The sequence below is a fragment of the Dermacentor albipictus genome, chromosome 2 (assembly GCF_038994185.2).
Source record: "Dermacentor albipictus isolate Rhodes 1998 colony chromosome 2, USDA_Dalb.pri_finalv2, whole genome shotgun sequence".
Taxonomy (NCBI): Eukaryota; Metazoa; Arthropoda; class Arachnida; order Ixodida; family Ixodidae; genus Dermacentor; species Dermacentor albipictus.
Window position 1 is genome coordinate 169807977 of NC_091822.1, and position 21863 is coordinate 169829839.

At 48.7% G+C, this 21863-nt stretch overlaps 1 protein-coding gene across 1 annotated transcript in view; it reads left to right on the plus strand.

The window, feature by feature from the left end:
- The first annotated feature begins 10083 nt into the window (after window positions 1-10083).
- LOC139055798 (uncharacterized) overlaps window positions 10084-21863 on the plus strand; it is a 29269-nt gene continuing 17489 nt past the window's right edge. The window contains exon 1 of the mRNA XM_070533350.1: window positions 10084-11675. Within this exon, the coding sequence (XP_070389451.1) occupies window positions 10335-11675 (1341 nt within the window). The 5' untranslated portion in view covers window positions 10084-10334. The remainder of the gene's footprint in view (window positions 11676-21863) is intronic.

Sequence of the window (21863 nt, forward strand, 5' to 3'; positions counted from 1 at the left end):
AAGAGGTTATGTATTTAAACTTCTGGAGTGACAGTCCAATCCGCCAGCTACGGGAGCGCTTGAAGCCTCCGGCGGCCATATCGTTAGAGGAAAAGGAGCACGGCTACAGTACGAGGCTGCAAGCACGCGCGACGCAACTGTGCTTGCGGTTCTGCGATGAAAAATGAAATGAGACCCCTTTAGGAAGTATCAGTCAGTCAATATCAGTCCGGCATTGTGTGTCGCTGTTGTCAAAAAAAAAGAATGTCATGGTGGTGGGTGCCTTGTGCTCTGTGTACAATATGTTGCGAGAACTGAAAAACAGTCGTTTCCTGTTTTCTTCATTCAGTAACCTGCCGCGTGCATCGGCACTGTGATGCCCTTTCGTCGATACGTGGTGCCGGGCCGTATTGGCAAAACATGACCTTGATATATAGTATCCTTATGCCATTTCTTAAAAAAAATTCACTATTTTTGTTAATGAGCGTTTTTGCTTTAAACCTAGAAAACAATAAAAATATTCAACGGTAGGTCTCATTTTTGTCCGGCGTTTCAGTTCTAGCTGAAAAGAGTTGGTGAAAGCAAATTTACAATAAAGCTAAGGCGACCTACCAACTGCACGAAGCCGCAAGCCTACATGCGCTCCAATGAGGGTAACCTGCCAAAGTTAATGTCATGCGTCAATGGCGGCTCAAGCAATCTTTACTTTTTTTTTGTTTCTGCATCCGTTCTTCCTGCGTCTGCGGCAAAAACGAGAAGTGGGAAGGCAGATAAACGGAAATTTGTGGAGGCAGGTGGTAGCGTAATGGTTAGAGTGCCCATCTCCCAAATGCAGGATGCTGTATTTGGGAGATGGGCTCGAATCCCGGTGGTTTGTTTGGGAAGACAGCTTTCTGTGCACTCTGGTGACTGCGACGCTCAGAATTAGGCGGCAGCCTGACGACAACGGTCGCCGTCAACGTAACAGAATAAGCGGGCGTGCAAGGTCCCACTTAAAGCCGAAAGTACATTCAGAGGACATACGCTATACTCTTGTCGGCAAAAAAAAAAGGGATCAGTAACGAGCGGTGTTGTTGAGCGACGCTGTAGACCGATAATGTCACCATAGACAGGACCATGCTCCAATCCCGGTGCTCAGCGGAAATATACGTCGACAGCATTTCAACTAGCGTGTTATTGATACTTCATTAAGGTCATTGCATGTTTGTGTTGTGTCTTGCAGGAGCGAGTAGTATAGGAGATGACACTGGAGAGAAGGCGGTGAGCGAAGTCCGCGAAAAGTAATTGAGGATAGCCATATTGAACGTCGACACCGTGTTGAAGAAAGCCTACGACTTCAGTTGCTCACCCGACAGAAAGGCTTGAGTGGTAGCATACCGCTGGGCGTATTTGGTAACCACAGCGATAGACACACACTTTGCGGAAGTAAACAGAGGAAAGGCACGTAGTGAGTTGGCCGCCCTTTTCGAGCTCTGGTATAGCTTGAAAAATGAATGTGGCGAATTATGACGTACCAAATTGTATATGCCAATCCAAATGAATCAGCGTGGTCATACTTGCGCGACATGCCATGGTGGCCTGCCACCAGGACATCATGAAGTTGCAGCGATGACAGTTTTCATTGGGTACTTGAGGATAAAAACGAAAACATCAGAGACGTCCGAGGTATGTTTCTACGGTATAAGAACACATCGCTCTCGCCCCTTCCCCCCCCCCCCCTCGAATAACTAAATCAGGAATGTAAGCTTACGAATAGGGGCATCATAACATCGAGCACTAGGGCGCTTGTTGATCTTGTTCAGGATGACGTCAGCGTTTCATTCAGCGTTTATTTCTGAGAAAATGAGCTGGAGTTACGTTTATTTGCATCACAATGGCGGGCGTAATCAGGCAAACATTGACAGCATTTCATTAGAGGGTGCCTGACTACTCTGTGGAGATTACGTTTAACAATGACAACAAACACAGAAAGCTTTGCTTACATCGATTCGCACATACGTGGGATACGCATAATTTTGTGACTATCAATTTAGATGCTTCAGAATGGCGCTCATTAGCCCAACATTTCCATCCACAGTGAGCAAAAGCGGCTGTCGTATCCACAGTAGAATTGATTTAAATGGCTTTAATCCCATGGACATATCGCCGCCAACTTCCGTGGGGATGGAGTCGTCAAAATTGAATACAGCTGACAGGGAAATCAGGAGGTTGATGAACGACAAGAAGGCGGAAGCTTGCACAAGACCTCAGGGATATAAAATGACTTTTTGAGCAGCTTGGTCAGGGGGCCATGCAATGGTTTTCACGTCTATTAAAAATCCTCCAAAATATTAACAGAGGCCGACAAAAATGCGCCAATTTTGGGAAAAGTGAAACCGCTGGAAATTTCACGACAGCCTTAGCCTAAATATAAAAGATGACTTAAAAATAAGAAACCATAACGTTGAGAAGGTGGTCAAATTCTGGCACAAATAAATCGGCTGTTGAAGCAGTTCAGCTGAAACGCAATGGTGCGAAATAAGGCGAGAATGTCGGCAAGTGTTGAAGAAAGGTCAAGTAGGTCCTGTGGCCGACGCCAGCGCTCGGCAGCTGTCAAACGACTGCACGTATTAGCGAGATGCCTGGTCGTCAGTAATTACAGTATGATTCGGGTCTGAAATATTGGTCGCGGATTCCATCACATTGAATACAGTGCATTCTACGGTGTCATTCTTGAACAGATGGTACCCATTCTCTCGCAATGAGGATGGGAACAAATTGTCTCACGTGCCAGCTGTCCCCTTCCTCCTACTGCCAACATTCCTTTCCCTCCGTAGTTGCTTAGCTTTTATTGGGTTCGGCTGCTAATCACGAGGTCTCAGGATCGAATCCCAACCACGGCAGCCGTATTTCAATGGGTTTGAAATGCGAAAACCCGCATACTTAGGGTTAGGCGCACGTTTAAAATCCAAGTGGTCTAAATTATTCCCGAATCGTCCACTACGGCGTGCCTCATAATGAAATCATGGTTTTGGTAAGTAAATCCTCATAATGCGTTATGTAACATTCGATAAGGATGCCCTGGGCAGCCGCACAACTCTTGAATACAATTAAGTCTCAGGAGTTCCGCGCGAGGTCTTTGAATATGTCATCATCATCATCATCATCATCATCATCATCATCAGCCTGGTCACGCCCACTGCAGGGCAAAGACCTCTCCCATACTTCTCCAACAACCCCGGTCATCTACTAATTGTGGCCCTGTCGTCCCTGCAAACTTCTTAATCTCATCCGCCCACCTAACTTTCTGCCGCCGCCTGCTACGCTTCCCTTCCCTTGGAATCCAGTCCGTGTATAATAGCTGTGTCTTACCAGTACTCACCTACGGGGCAGAAACTTGGAGGCTTACGAAAAGGATTCTACTTAAATTATGGACGAGGCAACGAGCTATTGAAAGAAGAATGATGGGTGTAACGTTAAGGGATAAGAAAAGAGCAGATTGGGTGAGGGAACAAACGCGAGTTAATGACATAATAGTTGAAATCAAGAAAACGAAATTGGCATGGGCAGGACATGTAATGAGAAGGGAAGATAACCAATGGTCATTAAGGGTTGAATATGTGGATAGCCTTTATGGCGTTCGATAGGTGCTGGTCTACATTGCGGCTATATAATAAAGGCGGAACGGCAACATGGTAGCGAATGTGGAGAACATACAAATCCCGCATATATTACTGCACAATAATTTTAAATAGCGTTCTTGCTTCACGCACGTGGATAACCGACATAGGAGACTACTTTGGAAGCTAACTGCAAGTACTGTATATATCGTACGCAAGGGTGTACCTGGCCTGGTGGCAAGTACATGTGACGTAATATTGCGAGCAGCTTCGGCCATAGCATGCTAACGGATGACGACATGAAGTGACTAGCGCAAGAGAGGACAGGGGACACTAAAGACGCTACAAGGACAAGCGCCCAGTTGGAATTTTGCGCTTATCCTTGTCGCCTCTTTAGTGTCCCGTGTCCACTCTTGCGCTAGTCACTTTAGTATGAAATACCAACTAGCCCCCTCTCACACCCTGCGACGACACAGGGACAGTTTGCTCAGGTCTTGTTTCGTGACTTTTGTGTCAAGGTGAAAAACCAACATATCCATGTATATGTCTTAATAAGCACATCTAGACTTGCAGCTGCGGCGATAGCCCATGAGTGCGCATTGCAAAGTCGCTAGTGAAATAATTGTGTGCACCTTAACGAATTCGATAAGGGAAAATCAAAATCCATCCACGACGGCGTCTCTAGTAGGCGCTGTGTGATGTTCGGACGTTAACTATGTATGCCGATTGAAGAAAGGCTGCCCCGGAGTGCTTCTGACGGTTAGGCTAGCTTCTTTACTCCGTAGAACGAAAAAAAAGAAAAGAAAAGAACCGCATCAAAAGCCCAGAATCAACAATTGCTCGTCGCGAGTAAACGCTGGGTGACGAGTAATTTCCAGGCGACGAGCGAATACGCTTGATCAAGAACACTGATAACGCCGGCGGGACAAGCATTGTGGCGAAGTTCAATGCGCAGGGATAGCTTTTACTTTTTTATTTTTGTTTGGTTGACGTCATCACGCGTCACCGCGGGAAGTTTGAAAAGTTTAAGGTGAGTACGCCACGTGGTGGCATTCACGGGAACTAAACCCTTGTGTCCAGAAAAGCTGGATACGTATTCCCGAATATTTGTAAGAAAAAAATTGAATCACCTGACTTCCAGAGAAACCACAGAGCAGTCGTTGGGTTTAAAGTGCCCTCCCAGAGAACAAGAAGTCTGCGCCTGTCCCTCCTTGCGCCACAGCTGAGGACCAAGCTGCAGCCTTGACCGCATCCCCGACCAGTATCGCGGTAGCCGATCCTGCCATTCCTGACAGAGACTGCACCTCCGGAGATGCTGTGATTGAGCGGACAATTGGTGGTGGTGGTAAAGTGTTGCATACATTTGTTTCCAGGGACGATGCCATTACTACTGCACATATCAATTTTCTTTTTATCCATTGGATTCAACGTACTAATGCTGCAACATGTGGGTCCTCCCAACGTTTTGTAGCAGTGGAAAACGCAGCTTTTTTTTATATAGTAGTTGAAGTGGTGAAGGGAAAAATCACATCTTCTTCTGAAAGATGCCCGTCAACCTTACGTCGACTTTTTGCGAGCAAGCGCACTATAGGCGATAACTTAAGCCAACTGTTCCGCAGCGGTCTCCTACCTATTACAACTTTTACGAAGATGCGGATATTTATCTGACGGGAGTAGTCTGGAAAAACACAAGGCAAAAAAAAATTATTTGCTCTTCTTATGAAAACGCCAGAACCGCACTAAAGCAAGCAAAGGTTTCAAGGAGGAGCTTTTGTTGCTAGACGAGGATTATGTATCCAACTCCGCTTGTTTTTTACTGGGCCTTGCGAGAAAAAGAAAAGGAGAGCGGTGGAGACAAGGAACAAGAAGAAAGAAATACAAAAAGAAAGAAGAGTGAAGCTGCTTGCTGCCGGAAAGAAGGGTTCTGCGAAATATCCTGAGGAAACCTGCTAGGGCTCACACTAATGAGAAGCAAGGCTTACCGCGGAAACAGGCGGGTCGTTACCTCTCGGCGCCGCATAAAGTGGTGAGCGAAATTAGGTAGCCTGGAAAGGGATACGAAGACAAGGCGAAATGAGGATAACCGAAAGGATAACCTTTTTCTTTCGCCTTTTCTCTTTCTATGCAGTTGGGCCTGCATTCACTTTTCTTCTTTCATTGTAGAGTAGTTAATCCACAGGGAACACATCTAAAATAGGCTCTCGCAGCGTGCGGGGCGCATTCAATGGGCACTCAGGCTGCGTGTTAAAGTTTTACGCACCCGTGCGATCGCAGGAAGCAGGCGAGTAGGAACCATATATAGGAACTGGAAAATTCAAAGAGTGAAGTGAGCGGGACTGGGTATCGAAATATGTATTTCTGGAACATTGTATCAGCATTATATGAAGAAGTGAGAACGACAGAAAGCTGAGCTAGTTGGTAAGGATTCATTATGCCAAAAAAGGAGGTGAGACGTGCAGCCAGGACACAAGAGTAGAGAAGTGGACAACACGAACGCCGACTATCAACTGAAAAAAGCACTGAACGTCAGTCTCCCTTCAGTTGATAGTCGGCGTTCGTGTTGTCCACTGCACGCCTCATCTCTTTTTTGCATAACCAAGAAGTTACTTAGTCATACACGTGCGCATACGCACACGCATGGGGACATGCAGAATATATGCGGTGGATCGCCTTGACGAAAGCCCTGCCACAGCTGAAAGCGTTTGTCAGCTTGCATATAGGTGTTTAGTGCGCGGATCCATAAATTGTCCGGTGACATCTGTTCTTTGTGTGGCTTTCGCATTCGATGAGCTGGTCGATGGTGTGGCACAAGCATGCAACTCGCTGCCTAGAGAGTTTGTGGCACCGGGCCACCATTCGCGCGAGCCAGCATTGTTGCCAATACGCAAGGTGAAGAGAACGGCATGTACATTAGCCGCTTTTATTTACTTAGTTTGATGAGCGGTGAGGCTTGGGTCGAAGGAGAAAACGACGACGTAAACTAAACTGCTGTGTGTGAGATGTAATGAGAATGATGCAGCACGCGTTAAAGGCTTTTCGCTGATGAAATGATTGGCTATGCCTACCTCATATTGGGATTCGATCAAAACGTCAATCAGTAAGAAAAAGAAACGTGGGAGAACGCAAACAAATATAGCGTTTTACGAGGAAAACTTAGACAAGTAGAAGTTCGAGCGAGAAGCTTGAAAATAAAGGAGAGCGACAGAGAGCAAAGAGAGACAAGAAGGAATGAAACGACGAAAAAAAAAGAAGTAAAAGAAGTCCGACGATTACGATACTCCTCAATGCGAATTTTGAGTGCCGCTGTATACATGCTTTCCTTTCACCCTCAACCCAGGAACAGGCGCCCAAGAGCTGCGCCCTAATACTATGGCGCCACTCAAACGTCAAACACTTGCGCGCTTTGCTCAGTCTTTGACAACTCAGAACACGAGCTTTGACGGCGCCTCGCGTTGCGGAGCGACGAAGACACGTCGTCCAAGTGGGAGGCTGCCCTACGCAGTCGCGAGTTTTAAGCCCAACTATACGCCGTCCAATGGGTCCGCGACGTGGCGGAGAGGCTAAGCCTTTCTGTCCCGACGTGGGAGTGGCCCGCTACGTGCTAGTGCATGTTCCGATGTACCTCAATAAAGTCTTTCCATCCATCCATCCATCTCATAGTCTCGCGCGGCACTGTCTTTCTCCTCACCATTTCACCACACTCCCCTCCTGCACTTTCCCTTCGCGCTCTCTTCGCTATCACCGTCTTCCATCTCCCGCTGTGCTCCGCGTTCGTTCTTTCATCCTTCGCGGTGCTCGTTCACTCGGTTACGAGGAACGCCGAGACACGCCGACGCTCAACGCAGGAACGGGCGCCTAAGGGCTGCAGTTTAATATGAAACTTGACTTACACTTGGCCGAGGTCAAAAACAAGTTGCTGAAGTGAGGCTGCTGCTTTCGGAACTGAGTTGGTGGGATGTATGGGAGAGGTTGCACGCATGCGTACGTGTTTGTGTGTGCGTGCTTGTTTGCACGTGTATGTGCGTGTACATGTGCCTGTGTGTGTGTGCATGTGCGTGTACGTGCGTGCCCATGTATGTGCGCGTGCACATGTGCGTACGTGCGTGTGTGTGTGATGGAAATTTTCCAAGAAAATGCGTTTGGTTTATCACTCAAGTATGAATTGCCAAAGGATGGTGGAATTCGGTTTTTGGATTTATGTTTGAATATTGAGCCGGAAAATGTCTGCTGGTGTTTTTCGCCGCGAACGAAAAGGTCGTTCTTGAGCTATTATTATTCACAGCATTCCAATATAGTTAAGAGCGGTATTCTGTACAACCCTCACAATTTATTATTCAGTACCGGTCCATTTCATCGGATGCTGAAGTTAGGATTGGTTAAGCTGCGGTACGCGTGAGGAAGAGACAGGAGCCCCCTGCCAATCATCACTTCAGCAGCAGGGCAGATGGACAGGCCCAGTAGGTGGACATTTACGGAATACCTTCCCCCCCCCCCCCCTGTTGATCACTTCTAGCGCGTATGTGAACTCTTCTTTCAACAGAGACCCCACAATGGCGCTGTCCTCGCGCACAAGATTCTCGCAACACATTGAATAGCAGGTTGCTCCTGGCTTAGTAGAACTTAAAGACTGGGATAATTGTTATTGAATTAAAATTAGGTAGAGTAGATTGAAGTACGGGTCACAAAAACATGGTGAGAGGTAGACCTGCACTCGATAATAAGACTTATTGAAAAAGAATATTACAGAGAAACGAACACAGTAAACCGTAGTTACAAATATGTATATTTCTTTCGCTTGGGTTGCCACTTGGCACAACGTCAATATGGAACTAAATATAAGCATGAAGGCCCACTTCATAGAGATACTGCAATACTGATTTATAAAATGTGTTGTCCATAATCCCTCTTTCATATTCCTCAGCTTGATCACTGTTCAATTTCGCACATTTAAGCAAACTTTCGCCAATCGTAATTGTCCCAGGACACGTCCAATGTAGAAGGAGGTCATCCGCTGCAGACGCCGAAGCAGCGCACTTCTTCCACTGGACAATGTCTTCGTATGGGTGACCCCAAGTGGAAGTGACGGTTGGTGCAAGTGCAGCCACGCCCTGAAATCTTCGGAGAGAGAATGGTTGCACCAGAGAACGATTGTGGGGAAGGGAGCAGAGATGCGATTGGATCACGGTCTACCTACTACGGAGGCACAAAACACGGAGACAAACGCGGACCTGCACACATGACGCCTCTGCCACGGCACGAGACCGACGGAGCAGCTCGTGCAGGAGCACACACCGTCATGCCTCAACCTCCATCATTGTGCCCCGACAAGAAGGCTACAACGGATAAAAATACCACGTGGCTTCCTCCGCACATTTATCCTAGCGCGTGGACGCCGGTGGATGGATTTTTCTGGTACTGAAAACAGAGCGGGGGTCCGGAGGAAGGGAAAGGGTGGAGTTACGGGTGTCGAGAAAGAGGGAACAATCTGGTCCACGAGCTCATTCTTCTGATCATGACCACGTGCCTGCACCCAGTGGACAGTAATGTTCGCACGTTTATAATTGTTAATTTTGTGCATCTGCTCACAAATACGTAACGTTTTCGTTACTTGTTTGAGATGAGGAACTGCGCCGAGGCTGTGAGTGTATATGTGGTCTCCGTTGATATTAGGCAAGTTGACAAGGTTTTCTATCGCATCGTGTATAACCTGCAGCTCAGTTATTAAAGGGTCTAAAAAGCCCACTGCATAGCTGTGAGTGGGTGGATGTCAGGGTGTCCAGAACTTCGTAAGGCTATTTGTCCTCCTTTTGAGTGGACTTTATTATTGTTTCCTATCTGTCACCGCTACAGTAGATCATGTTAAACGCAGCATGTTCCTGGCGGCTGTAGCCTCCAACTAAGTAACGTAATGTCTTGAAGCAAAATGAGTAAGCATGCTTCGCGTCCGCGTTTGATTTCCCCATTTCCACTTCTTTGTTTTTCTACTCATTTATTAAGCTAAAACGTTCATCTGAGAGACAGGGCCGACAAAACGCATTCTTTTGAAAGTTTTCTTTCATCTTATCAGATGAAAGGTGATGATGGTGATTACGTACATGGATATACAATGCAGTGCACACTCCGCGCTCACAGTAGGTTGATTTGCGCCATTGCAAACCGTCATGAATTGTGGCTCTACTTCGCTTCTGCAACCAGCCGGGAAACTTTGTAAGAGCAGAAAACGTGCGAAAGCATGCCAACGTGTTTCTAGTTCACGTCGGCATGGCGTTGCTATTTTAGAGGAGGCGGGCGAGGCAAGAAGATAAAAAAGGAGGGCCTGTCTGTTTGCTGCAATAACTTCCGCCGCCTTTCTAAGACCAGGCAACTCTCGCCTTAAGTCTTCTTTCCACAGTTTCCTTTTCATTTGCAAAAGCTCGTGATGTGCGGTTACAGCGTCGGAAGCGAGGTGCGTTTTCTCGAGAAACGTTCTCAAGAAGATTTAGGGAGGAAGAAGAAGAAGCGGAGCAGTGCGGACGTTCGTCGCATGGGCTTCGTAGATTCCTACCCTCACGGACTATCTCGACCCACCGGGCCGCCAACTTTTGGGTTGGATCTGAGAGAGCTAACAAGCTGGATCAGCCGGACACCGATTTCAAGACGGTAGGATCATTTTTGGCAAATTACCGGACTTTGACGGGAAACGCTCGCCGCTAAGCCTACCGAGGTTTAGCACGACTACGGGCGTTTGCGGGCAGCCAGGCCCGCTCAGCGATAGCGATGCAGCCTGGACCCGACTCCCGCTCCACGAAATATCCTAATGTTGAGCCATCGACGAGTAGACTAGCCCAGAACTTGCTAGAAGCACAAGAGATGGACGACGACCACCTCGGCGCCTCCGACTCCGAGAATTCGGCGGACGGGGAGATCGAGGACTCCACCATGCAGGAGCAGCAAGACACTCACAAAGAAGACGAAGCAAATTGGGAATTGGTTATGACCAAACGCCAAAAGAATCGACAAAGGAAGAACGGACGGAACGCCGGCAGCGCCGGGAATTCCCCGGCCCCACCGCCGACAGCTGGCGCGCCAGCTTCCGGCGCGCTGAAAAAAGACGGGAAACGAGCGCAGCGGCAGTCTAGGCAGAGGCTGCCCCCGCTCCCCAGGGACGATTTCAAGATTATTTTGCGACCGAAGGGACTCGTAGTCAAGTCGCTCCAGCAATTTCAAGTGGCCCGGGCCGTAGCCGCGGCATGCAGCAACAAGTTCGAAGGAAGAGACCTGATCACGAGGCTCCGCACAGGGTCCAACATAATAATCGTGAGCACGCCGAACGAGGAGGCCGCCCAGCTCGCGAGGCGCATCACTAGCCTCACGCTCGAGGGACGCTCATATGACGTGAACGCTTACGTGGCCGCACCGGAAAACACCCGGCGTGGCGTGATACACGGAGTGGACCCCGGCGCGACACCGGAGGAACTGAAAGCCGACTTGTGGACGCGCACACAGGGTGTCACCATTCACAGCGCCCGAAGATTAGGCAAGACCAAGACGGCCGTCATCACCTTTGACGGACCGATCACACCGAAACACGTCATCTACTGTGGAGCCGAGTACAAGTGCTACCCGTACCGGCCCACAAGACAAATCTGCTACGTTTGCTGCCAACAAGGTCACCGCTCCGACGTGTGCCCCACACCGGACGCCAAGGCTTGCAAACAGTGCGGGATGCAGAACCCACCAAAGGATCACCAGTGTACCCCCAGATGCCTGATCTGCGGAGGCAACCACACTACCGGATCGCGGGAGTGCCAAGACCGACTAAAGAAAGCCAGGGACCTGCGAGGCAAGGCCAACGGCGACAACAACGGCGGCGGACGCGGGAGCAGACGTCGCAGCCGGGACGACCGCGGCAAGAAGCCGCGATGGTTCAGCTCGGAGGAGGAGACTTCGCGGAGCCGTTCGAGATCCCGGGCGTCGCGGAGCCGTTCACGGAGCCGGTCACGGTCCTTCCCGCCCCTGCCGCCCCTGGCCATTAAGGGAGCAGGCCAGCTGCAGCAGCAGCAGCAGCAGAAGAAGAAGACGAAGAAGGAGCCTACCCGAAAGAGCGGCGGCGTCAAGGTGAGCTGGGGAGCCGAAAACCCTTGGTTTGCTCCGCACTCGGGTGGGATAGCTAACGAAAAGAACAACACAAACAGCCACCGCGAACAGCCTAGACAGGAGGACGCGGAGAAAATAGCGCTGAGACGTGAATTAGAGCTATCACGCGCTAAGCAGAAAGAGCTAGAACGCCAAATAGCAGAGCTAACGAAGGCAGTGCGAGACCTTAGGTCGAACAGCCCTGCGCAGCCACAGACCGTACAAACCCAAGCCCCATGGCAAGCAGGCAACGAGGATTTCGCCACGTTTAAAGCAGAGATTCAGCAAATGATGCAGCAGATGATGCAGCAACAGCAGCAACAAATGCAGCAAGTGCAATTACAAGTCACAGAGCTCCGGAGCAGCATCCGCAAGCAGAAGTTTACCGAGAACATTAGAGAGAAGGCCTACCACCGCCCCGCGCTGGCATCCCTCGCCGACACATCCGCAAACAACACCGAGGCTTAAACATGGCCAGTACAACTTTAAGCAAGCAAGAAAGCTTAGATATATGGCAATGGAACTGCAGAGGCTACCGTAAGAAGCAGGGCCTCCTCCAACAATACATTCACACGCAACAAGCACCGCCTGACATCATATCGCTTCAAGAGACGGGCACGACACCAACACTCGCCGGATACACGTGTTACGAGACTCAAGAGAAAGGAAGAACGGCTACCCTAGTCAGCAAGGCACTCATCGCCATAAGCCACGACAGGATAGCCGACACCGACGTAGAGCACGTGATTGTAGAAATTATACCCAAGAAGAAAAGAAAGAGGGGCAGTATATTTATTGTAAATGCATACAGCCCTCCGAAACAGAGGAAGGCCAAATTCTACGAGCTTTTCCATGGCGCACGCAAACTAGCGAAAGACAGCACGCTAATCATCCTAGGAGACTTTAACGCCATGGACAAAAGCTGGGGATACCAAACAGCAAACCCAAAAGGCAAAACGCTAGCGGAGGCAGCAGAGAACAGCGACTGCAACCTACTCACAGACCCAGACACTCCAACCAGAATCGGAAACAGCGTTAGCACCGACACCTGCCCCGACCTCACGTTCATACGAGGAGCGGAGCAAGCAGTGTGGGAGAACCTGTTAGAGAACCTAGGTAGTGACCACTACATACTCAAGACACAAGTAACTTCGGACAAGCTAAGGCGTCAGCTGGGATCGGCAAAAATTACGGACTGGAGCGCTTTTCGAGAGGCATGCGATAGGAATCTCGCCGAGAACGGGATCCAATCGATAGAAGAGTGGGGGAAAATTCTCATTGAAACACAGCGCAAGTACACCAAAGAAATCACGCGAACGACGCAGACGCCCGAGGTAGACGCCAGACTGCTCAAGCTGTGGGAAGCTAGACGCGGGCTCACCAAGAGGTGGAAGAAGCAAAAATACAACAGGAAGCTAAAGATAAAGATCGCAGAAGTCACAGCGAAAGCAGAGGAGTACGCTGCGCAATTGGCAAGGCAAAATTGGCAGCAATTCAGCGACTCCCTCAACGGAACTTTGAACACAGCGAGGACGTGGCATATCCTCAAGGCTCTCATAGATCCGACCAAGACCAAGGCAGAAAACAACAAAACCATCTACCGGTTCATCCACCAGTACGAGGGACCAGACTCCGAACTCCTGGAGAAGGTGCGCGTTAAATGCTTCGGGGACACAAACCCAGCAGCTTACGCAGAGCGCTACCGAGGAAGAGAAAACGTTAACCTGGACAGACCCATCACGCGAGAAGAGGTCTACGCAGCGATTCGAAACACAACCAGAAACACGGCCACGGGTGCAGACAAGATAAATAACGCACTCATCCGCAACCTTAGTGAAGAGTTAGTCGCAGAATTTACCGACTTTCTCAACAAACACTGGGAAGCTGAGACCGTCCCCGAGGAGTGGAAGCATGCGGAGGTAGTGATGATTCCTAAACCGGGCAAGAAACTGCAAATTGAGAACCTCAGACCGATCTCGCTCACATCTTGCCTGGGAAAACTGTACGAACGAGTGGTGACGCTGAGACTACAACAGTACATGGAGGACAAGGAACTGTATCCCCACAGCATGTTTGGATTCAGAGCAAAATTATCGACCCAAGACGTACTGCTTCAAATCAAAGAAGAAGTACTCGGGAACGTCCCCAGAAGCGGGGAGAATATAATAATGGCATTGGATATCAAGGGGGCTTTTGACAATGTAAGCCACGAAGCCATCCTCACGGGCATGAACGACCTGAACTGCGGGAGGAGAGTCTACGGCTACGTCAAAGCCTTCCTTTCAAACAGAACGGCAACGATTGGCCTCGGAGGGCTCCGATCAGAGAAGTTCCTTACTCCAAACAAAGGGACGCCTCAAGGGTCGGTCATCTCCCCCACGCTTTTCAACATAGCAATGATTGGCTTGGCAAAACAGTTAAAAGAAATCGACGGCATACACCATGCCATGTATGCCGACGACATCACCATCTGGGTTAACACAGGCTCGCTCAGACAGAAAGAAGAGAAGTTACAAGAGGCAGCCACCTGCGTAGAGGACTACGTCAGAGCAAGAGGGCTAGCCTGCTCCACTGAGAAGTCCGAGCTCCTGAGAGTTTGGAGAGGAAAGCAAAACCGCACAGTCCCCACCAGCGACGAGTTAAAGCTCAACGTCTACCTCGAGGGCAAGCCGATACCGGAAAAGACGCTCATCAGAATCCTGGGGATGTGGATACAGTCAAACCAACGCTGCACCCACACCCTCGCCCTACTCAAGGCATCCACCCTACAAGTGGCCCGCATGATCAAGCGCATCTCACACAGACGCCACGGCATGCGAGAGGAGGACACACTCAAGCTGGTCACAAGCTTGGTTGTCAGCCGAGTGGCATACAGCCTCCCATACTACAATCCCATCAAGAGTGAGGTACAACAGGCGGACGCGATTCTACGCAAAGCCTACAAAACCGCACTCCACCTTCCCCAGAACACCTCAACCGAAAAGCTCCTAGCCTTAGGACTACACAACGCATTCGACGAATTGAAAGAGGCGCAACTAGTCTCCCAACAACGCAGACTACAGCAGACCCCATCTGGCAGGGAGCTCCTGAAGAAACTAGGCTGCGCCAATCAACTGCAAGAGATCCAGAGGACCGAAACAATTCCGGACGAGTATCGCAACACTCTAAAAGTAGCACCCATACCCCGGAACATGGATCCCAACCTCCACAAAGCACGCAGAGAAGCGAGGGCTGAATACCTACAAAAAACACTAGCACCCCAAGAAACGACGGTATATGTGGACGCAGCCACATACGCCAGAGCAGCGGGGCAGAGCAACAGCAACGCGGTAGCAACGGTGATTGATTCGAACCTACGCGAGATCACCAGCGCATCACTACAAGGCTGTACGATAATCGAGGCTGAAGAAGCGGCCGTCGCTCTAGCGGCAGCGGAGGGATATCGTTCTAAACGGTCTTTAACAATCCTTACAGACTCGCAAACAGCGTGCCGCAACTACCTACGCGGCAGAATAGGGCACGGAGCGCTCCGCATACTCCGCTCCGGAGACCACATAACACAACGACAAACAAAAGAAGAACCAATTAGGCATACAATAGTATGGACGCCGGGACACATGGGAGTCGCAGGGAACCAAGAGGCGGACAGGATAGCTCGAGGGCACACTTATTACCGAGCATCCCACGTAGGCGACCTCGAGGAGACCGAACCTGTACCCCAAGACTATTCGGCTGTACTAAATTACTACAAGGGCTGCAGAAAGCGGTATCCACCACCGCACAGCTCCCTTAGCAGAGAGGACTCTGTCGCGTGGAGGCAGCTACAAACGGGCTCTTACCCGAACCTACACGTACTCAGCAAAATTTATCCGACACAATACAATGACAAATGCCCCTGGTGCCACGAAACACCCACGCTGTATCACATAACGTGGGCATGCCAGAAGATAGACGTGGCACCCGTTATACCAAACCCGAGTGCGGAACAATGGGAGGGAGTGCTCTCCAGCGATCGCCAGGTCGACCAAGAAGGTCTGATTCGGCGAGCACAACTGGCAGCAGCATCCAGCGGAGCCCTGGACTAAGGGCAACCGACCGTTGTGTTAGAAGATGGACGATTCCATCTGAAGACCGCAGAAGACCAGCGAATCTAGAGCTGATAAAGTTTTTCACTCACTCACACTCAAGAAGATTTAGCTTCGCCTCTACATACATACGTACGCATCCTTCTACTGCGAGGGCACCTATACTGCCCTTTGTGCAGCTGAACTCGATACAGCGAGCACACGCCGGCGGGCTCCCTTTCCCTGCGTGAGAGCGATTATAGGCTCGAAAAGCAGTGTGCGAAAATTGCTTCTTTTGAACTTAGCGCATGGTCGAGTAAACCCTCGAGAGAGAGAGTGAGGGAGAAAGGAAATGGGTCGCGTGCACTTGCGCCGGACACTTGCACGAGTCCAGAATCAAGGTAAACAGAGATAGTGGTAGCCAGAACCGAAAAGAAATGAGACTCTCTTTTTCCCTGATTCTTTGCACCTTCGAGTGTAATTTGTCGCAAAACCTTGCTTGATTAAATTGTCTCTTTGAGAAAGTGCCTAGCTGTTTGATTTTCATCGCTCTTGCTCTAACGTCGGACATCGTGCCGTTGCGCCTCTGTGTTCTTGTTTTCTTGCGTGTTCGCTCTGTATTTTCTAACAGATCACCTGTCACGTTTATATGCATATATATCTCGCGCAGCCACAGCTATAAACGTAATCCTGGTGCTCGCCAGGCTCGCAATTGTACGCGGCCATGCGAGATAGAGGGAGTAACGTTTGCATACACATGAGAGGAGTATACGACACCCATAATGCGCAGTGACGGCGGAAAAAAAAATTGCTGGTGACACTCCCCTGGCACATTCTTTTCTCATTCGGGTACACGTGGAAATTATGCAGATACGAGACGTCCGACCTTTTCAGCGGGCTTACCGCGTGTGCATCCCACAGAGGACGCGAGTCTAAGGAATTCATCGCCCGTACTGCAGCCTGGCGTATGGCGCAGACCCGAGTCCTTTCAGAGACGACAGTTATTTCATCTGCGGAGCAGTGTGCTAATTGATCTTCCTAGGGTTTGCCCATTTGAAACTCTGCCACTTTATTTTTATTTTTTACTACGTTCCTCCACATGCAACATCTTGAGACGAACGAGCCAGGGCCATAGATGGTCATCTTTTTTAGAGGAGTGTACGAAGGCTATGTGGAAAGTATGCAACATCACAGCAGGGCGGAGACAAAAGGAGTCATTCGCCCGTTGCTGAAGATCGGTTGCGCGCGATGAAAATGTGGGCACGATGTCGCTGATGGTGCTGTTACTGCACCTTTTTTTATGCGAAGCATGTTACGAGGGCTCAACCCAGCTCCTCAGGCGCGGCGGTGACCATGAAATCACGTGACACCGTGACGTCACGACAGAGGAGAAGTGGCTTTGGCTCAACTCTTGCAAGACGGGCTGGGTGGGAATCGAACCAGGGTCTCCGGAGTGTGGGACGGAGACGCTACCACTGAGCCACGAGTACAACGCTTCAAAGCGGTACAAAAGCGCCTCTAGTGAATGCGGTGTTGCCTTAGAAACGCGCTGTTTCTAAGGCGTGCGTCTCTTGCTCAGGCGCACATTTCGTTGCCGCGCCGAACGCTCCTTTGCTCGACGCTCACCGCGTCCAATGCGGGGCGCGTAGTCGCTGCCCTGTAGCCCATTGTCTTACACCCCTTGGCGGGTCGACGGGAACGCTGTCGCGTTCCACTCTTGATGGCGAAGAAGTAATGCATGAGTTGTTTCTTCGTCTAGCCGAACCAAATATAGCCAAGCAACAGCAGTTCACCAGGCTAAACAGTGGTTCAACAACTAAAATAAAGGCTAGTATGCTTCGCATCCTGGGCTTAACCTTACCTAAGCCACAGCCATTTTTTGTTTCTTTCTCAAGAGGGCATTGGCTTGGCTTAGAGGTGGTTACATTCGGCGAGAAAACTTAGTTCTTGGCAGCTGCTTTATGGCATGGCCGAGAGTGCCGTTACGACATCACGTTTGAGTAATTTTCAGAAAAGATTTTCAGAAAATTCCCAAGGAGATAAAAGAATGAAGACGGGATTGAAAGGACTAGTGTTCTCATCGAAACTCACCGAGACTTACGGTTCCCCGAGGGTCATATGGGAAAGTTTATCGGCGTCTAATCAAAACGCAGTTGTGGACATCACCGTCACGTTTCAATCCCATGTAGCCATCATTCATCGAAAACTCACTAGCCCTCTCAGCAAACGTTGCCTTAATCAGTGATGCCCCCAGAAGATAGGGCAGTAATAGAAAAGCACCCTCACCAGGTATTAGTTTTTTCCCCTCTTATTGCTTACAGCGTCTCTGCTCACAACAAAACTGACGTGTTTCCTGCTTGCAGATGCCGCGGAACTGGCAACAGAATCATCGGCATTGCCAATGGAGGAGGGATTATTTTGCTCAACTACAAATGCTGCGCAGTTACTATGAGCTGTGTATTAGCATGTGCGCTCCTATCAAAGCAACCAGAATAATGCGACAAGCTTTGAACTACGGAGATTTAGACGCGCGACTGACGCGTCGCATGTCAGCCTGATGGGCCCTTAACTGATATCACGGCAAAGGGACGTCGCCGCAGTTTCTCAGTAGGATATTGCAGCGACGGAAGCGTAGAATGACGATTATTAATTTACGGTGGAGGCAGACTGCTTACATGCAAATGTGTGAAGGTCATGAAGCTATAACAGAACTTCGCCTCTTCTGTTTTTCTTTCTTTCGCTCTCTTTCCAACGCTTCCGTTGGAAAGGGGCTGCCTCACTCTGAGTATGTATACGGGCGAGCGGCGGCTGCGAAATTTCGCAGAAATGCATCCACGCACGTGGCGCCACCACTCGGACACTGCGCAAGCGGGTTCTACGTGACAGCGTAGCTGAACGTAGAACCCAGAACAACGCAATAGATTTGGTAAGTAGCAACGATGAGCCCTTAGACTGCATATTGCACTCATCATTGCACGGGGTTATTAATTGAATTTTCTGGAATTGGTGAAGATCACCTTTCGTAGGTAACATAGTTCTTATCCTTAAGCTGGATTATTCAGAGGCCGACATTACCTTCACGAGAAACCGAAACACGTATTCGATAAAAAGAAACTGAAAAACTTAATAAATAATTACTTAACCGTATATATTGCAATTCGCGAATTTTAGCCGGTGAGCATGTAAGGCGTATCTACTTGGAATTAATTTCCAGAAAGACACTAGTTTGAAGATAAATAAATCAATAAAGAAAGAAAGAAAGATATGCGCCATCAAACTCGGTGTAAAAATGCACTGTTCCACGTAGTTATATAACTAAACGCTTTTTTATGCATTGAAGCATGAAAGTAACTGTAACGCCCGTGTATTTAGACCCACAGTTTGGGAAATGTCTCCAAACTTGTGTCATCCCGGAGATTGATTTGAGCGTAGCTCCCAGGTGTGAAGGTTTCGCATGTGCTCAAATCGGGAAGAGTAAAACATCTAGCACTCAATGATCTAATTCGTCTTATTATGCCGTTGTACGTAAGATGTCTATGCTCTCTCTTTCCCTGCTTAAAGCTAGCGCGTATGATAAGCTTGGAACTATCTTAAAAAGAGCATGTGTCCTTGTGTGTGCGTCTCCTTTGCATCTGTAGCTTTCGCCTTCCTTCCCACAGAAAGTTGTCCGCGAGTACAGAGAAGAGACTTTAGAGAGCAAACATGCTTTTCTCTATTCCGTGAAACGCGGAGGAAGGGAAGGAGGGCCCGCACCGCTGGTGTTGTGAGAGGTGGGCATCTTTCCTGGTTCATGCCTAATAGAGGCTTCGCAACACCTCTGCGCCGCACTCCTACAGAATTTTCCACACTTTCTTCGCAAGTGTCGTTATATTGGGTGAGCGACCGTGCCGTTCACTCGATCATCATATATCTCCCTCTTGTTGCTTACCGGTCTTTCCTTCTTAAGTTCCTCACGCGTCCCTCTTTTTCTTCATTTTCATTATTAGCACCTGATTTTCGCGAGTCCTCCGGTGCCAGCCTTCTAACTCCCCTGTTCTGTGCCTCTTTCGGTCGCGTCGCAAGGAAAGGTTATATACCTGCCTAGATTGCGCGCTCCCAGCGTTCTCGTAGCATTTCCTTCCTATAGCGCCACCATGGTTTCCTTCTTTCCTTGTTTCTTTTCTATTAATTCCTATAATCTTCTTTTCTCTTCATTCGTTACATATTTTCTTTCCTCCCTTAATTTGCTTCTTTGTTTCTCTTTTTCATTTCTTTTTCCTTTCCTTCTTTTCCTTTCTTTCATTTTCTTTTACTCACGGATGCGTGGGCACCACACCTCCACTGGAGCGTTATAGCCTCGTTTTTGTATTCGCTCGACTGCCGCGCCGACTTAACGGGAGGAAGGTAGGAAGCCTGTGGCGTGGTACGGGGAGGCGTACCTGGCGACTGGTAAGAAGTTAAGAAATGCAGATGAGAGGAGTGAGCAAGAATGTGAGGGGAAGGTTAATAAGCAAGAGGGCGACGGCGTTGTTAAAGGAGCGATAAATCTGAAGGCATCGCGGCCACGGGCGAGCAACAAGAAGTGCTTGTTGGAGATGAGACTGACCTCAGCTCGTAGGGAAAAAAAAAGAGAAGTCGACGTCTAGTTGTCGGGAGAACGAAAGGGCACCGGTAATGCAGTGTGAGCTGATTAAATAAGCGGATAAAGTAGCAAAGATGAGGAAGAGGATGCAGAGAGCAGGCGACGGAGCAGCGACGAATGAAAGCGCGGACGGGTGTCCCAGAATCTGGGGTTTAACCGAAAAAGAAAGAAAGAAAGAAAGAAAAGAAAGAAAGAAAGAAAGAAAGAAAGAAAGAAAGAAAGAAAGAAAGAAAGAAAGAAAGAAAGAAAGAAAGAAAGAAAGAAAGAAAGAAAGAAAGAAAGAAAGAAAGAAAGAAAGAAAGAAAGAAAGAAAGAAATGACTGCTGCAGCCGCGTGGGGGCACGAAGATCGCCGCGAATGCTTTTTGGAAATGAGCATCTCTTGTGTTTCGCCGCTCTTTGAGGAAAAGGTGGAGGCCGGGGAAAGTAAAGGAAGAAGAGCCAGATTTCGTTCTTCTACTTAACCGGGGCCACTCATCGGTCGGTCAGAGTCTTTGAAGCGTCAAGCTGACGCCGAGGTGTTTTACCGTGGTCTTTTTATAAAACACTGTCATTATTGTTATATTTTTTCAACCTGTTCTGCATCTCGTTCAACATTTTTTTGTCACGTTCGGAATGGAAAGTGAGTAAATGACGAAACTTGGGCTTTGGCAGGTGTGCGGGCGACATACCGACGGATGGGTCTCCATTCTCGCTTTAGATTTCGAGAAGAAAATTGTTCTCGACACTCCCTAATGTTACGAGAAAAAAACTCGTTCATTCTCATTTCCTTTGCAATTTTTGTTTTCAGATAGGCTGTTTGGGACCGTGTGGCGTAGTTGGTATAATTATTCGTTTACCCTCAAGCGCACGAAGATTTACAGAGGGGAGTGGAGTACACAAAAATAAAAAATATATGACAAGAAACGTATAACTATCTGCAGGCACATAATGATACGCGATTTTCAAGGCTCACACAACTGAAAATTCAAGTACAATGCGAAGTACAGTGCATACAAACAAGGCAAAAAGAAAACAAACAATAATAAATTCATGCGTCATTATTCAAACAAATGTGTATCGATGAACGAACAAGTCAGTGTATTTAAACAGAAACAATATCGGAAGGAAGATGGTTATAGTCTTTGGACGTGCACAGGAAGGACGAGCAAAGGAAAGTGCGATAGAAGCCCTAGGTAAAAAAAGGTACTTGCGCGGGCACTCAACTGGTAATGAAGTGGCGCACATTTTCTGCTTCATCTGCGGTTGTGTCTCCTTGAGCCTTTTTAACGAGAAGATTTGGGGAACCCGCGAGGCCACTCCTTATATATATATAGTCATACCATAAGTAGCCAACAAAGACACCAAGCACAACACAGGGGGATATTGCTTGTACCTACTAATTTAATTAAAGAAATCACGAATTAATGGAAATGAAAGTGGATGAAAAACAAAGCTGGCTGCAGGTGGAATATGAACTCACCTCTTCCCATTACCCGTGGGATAC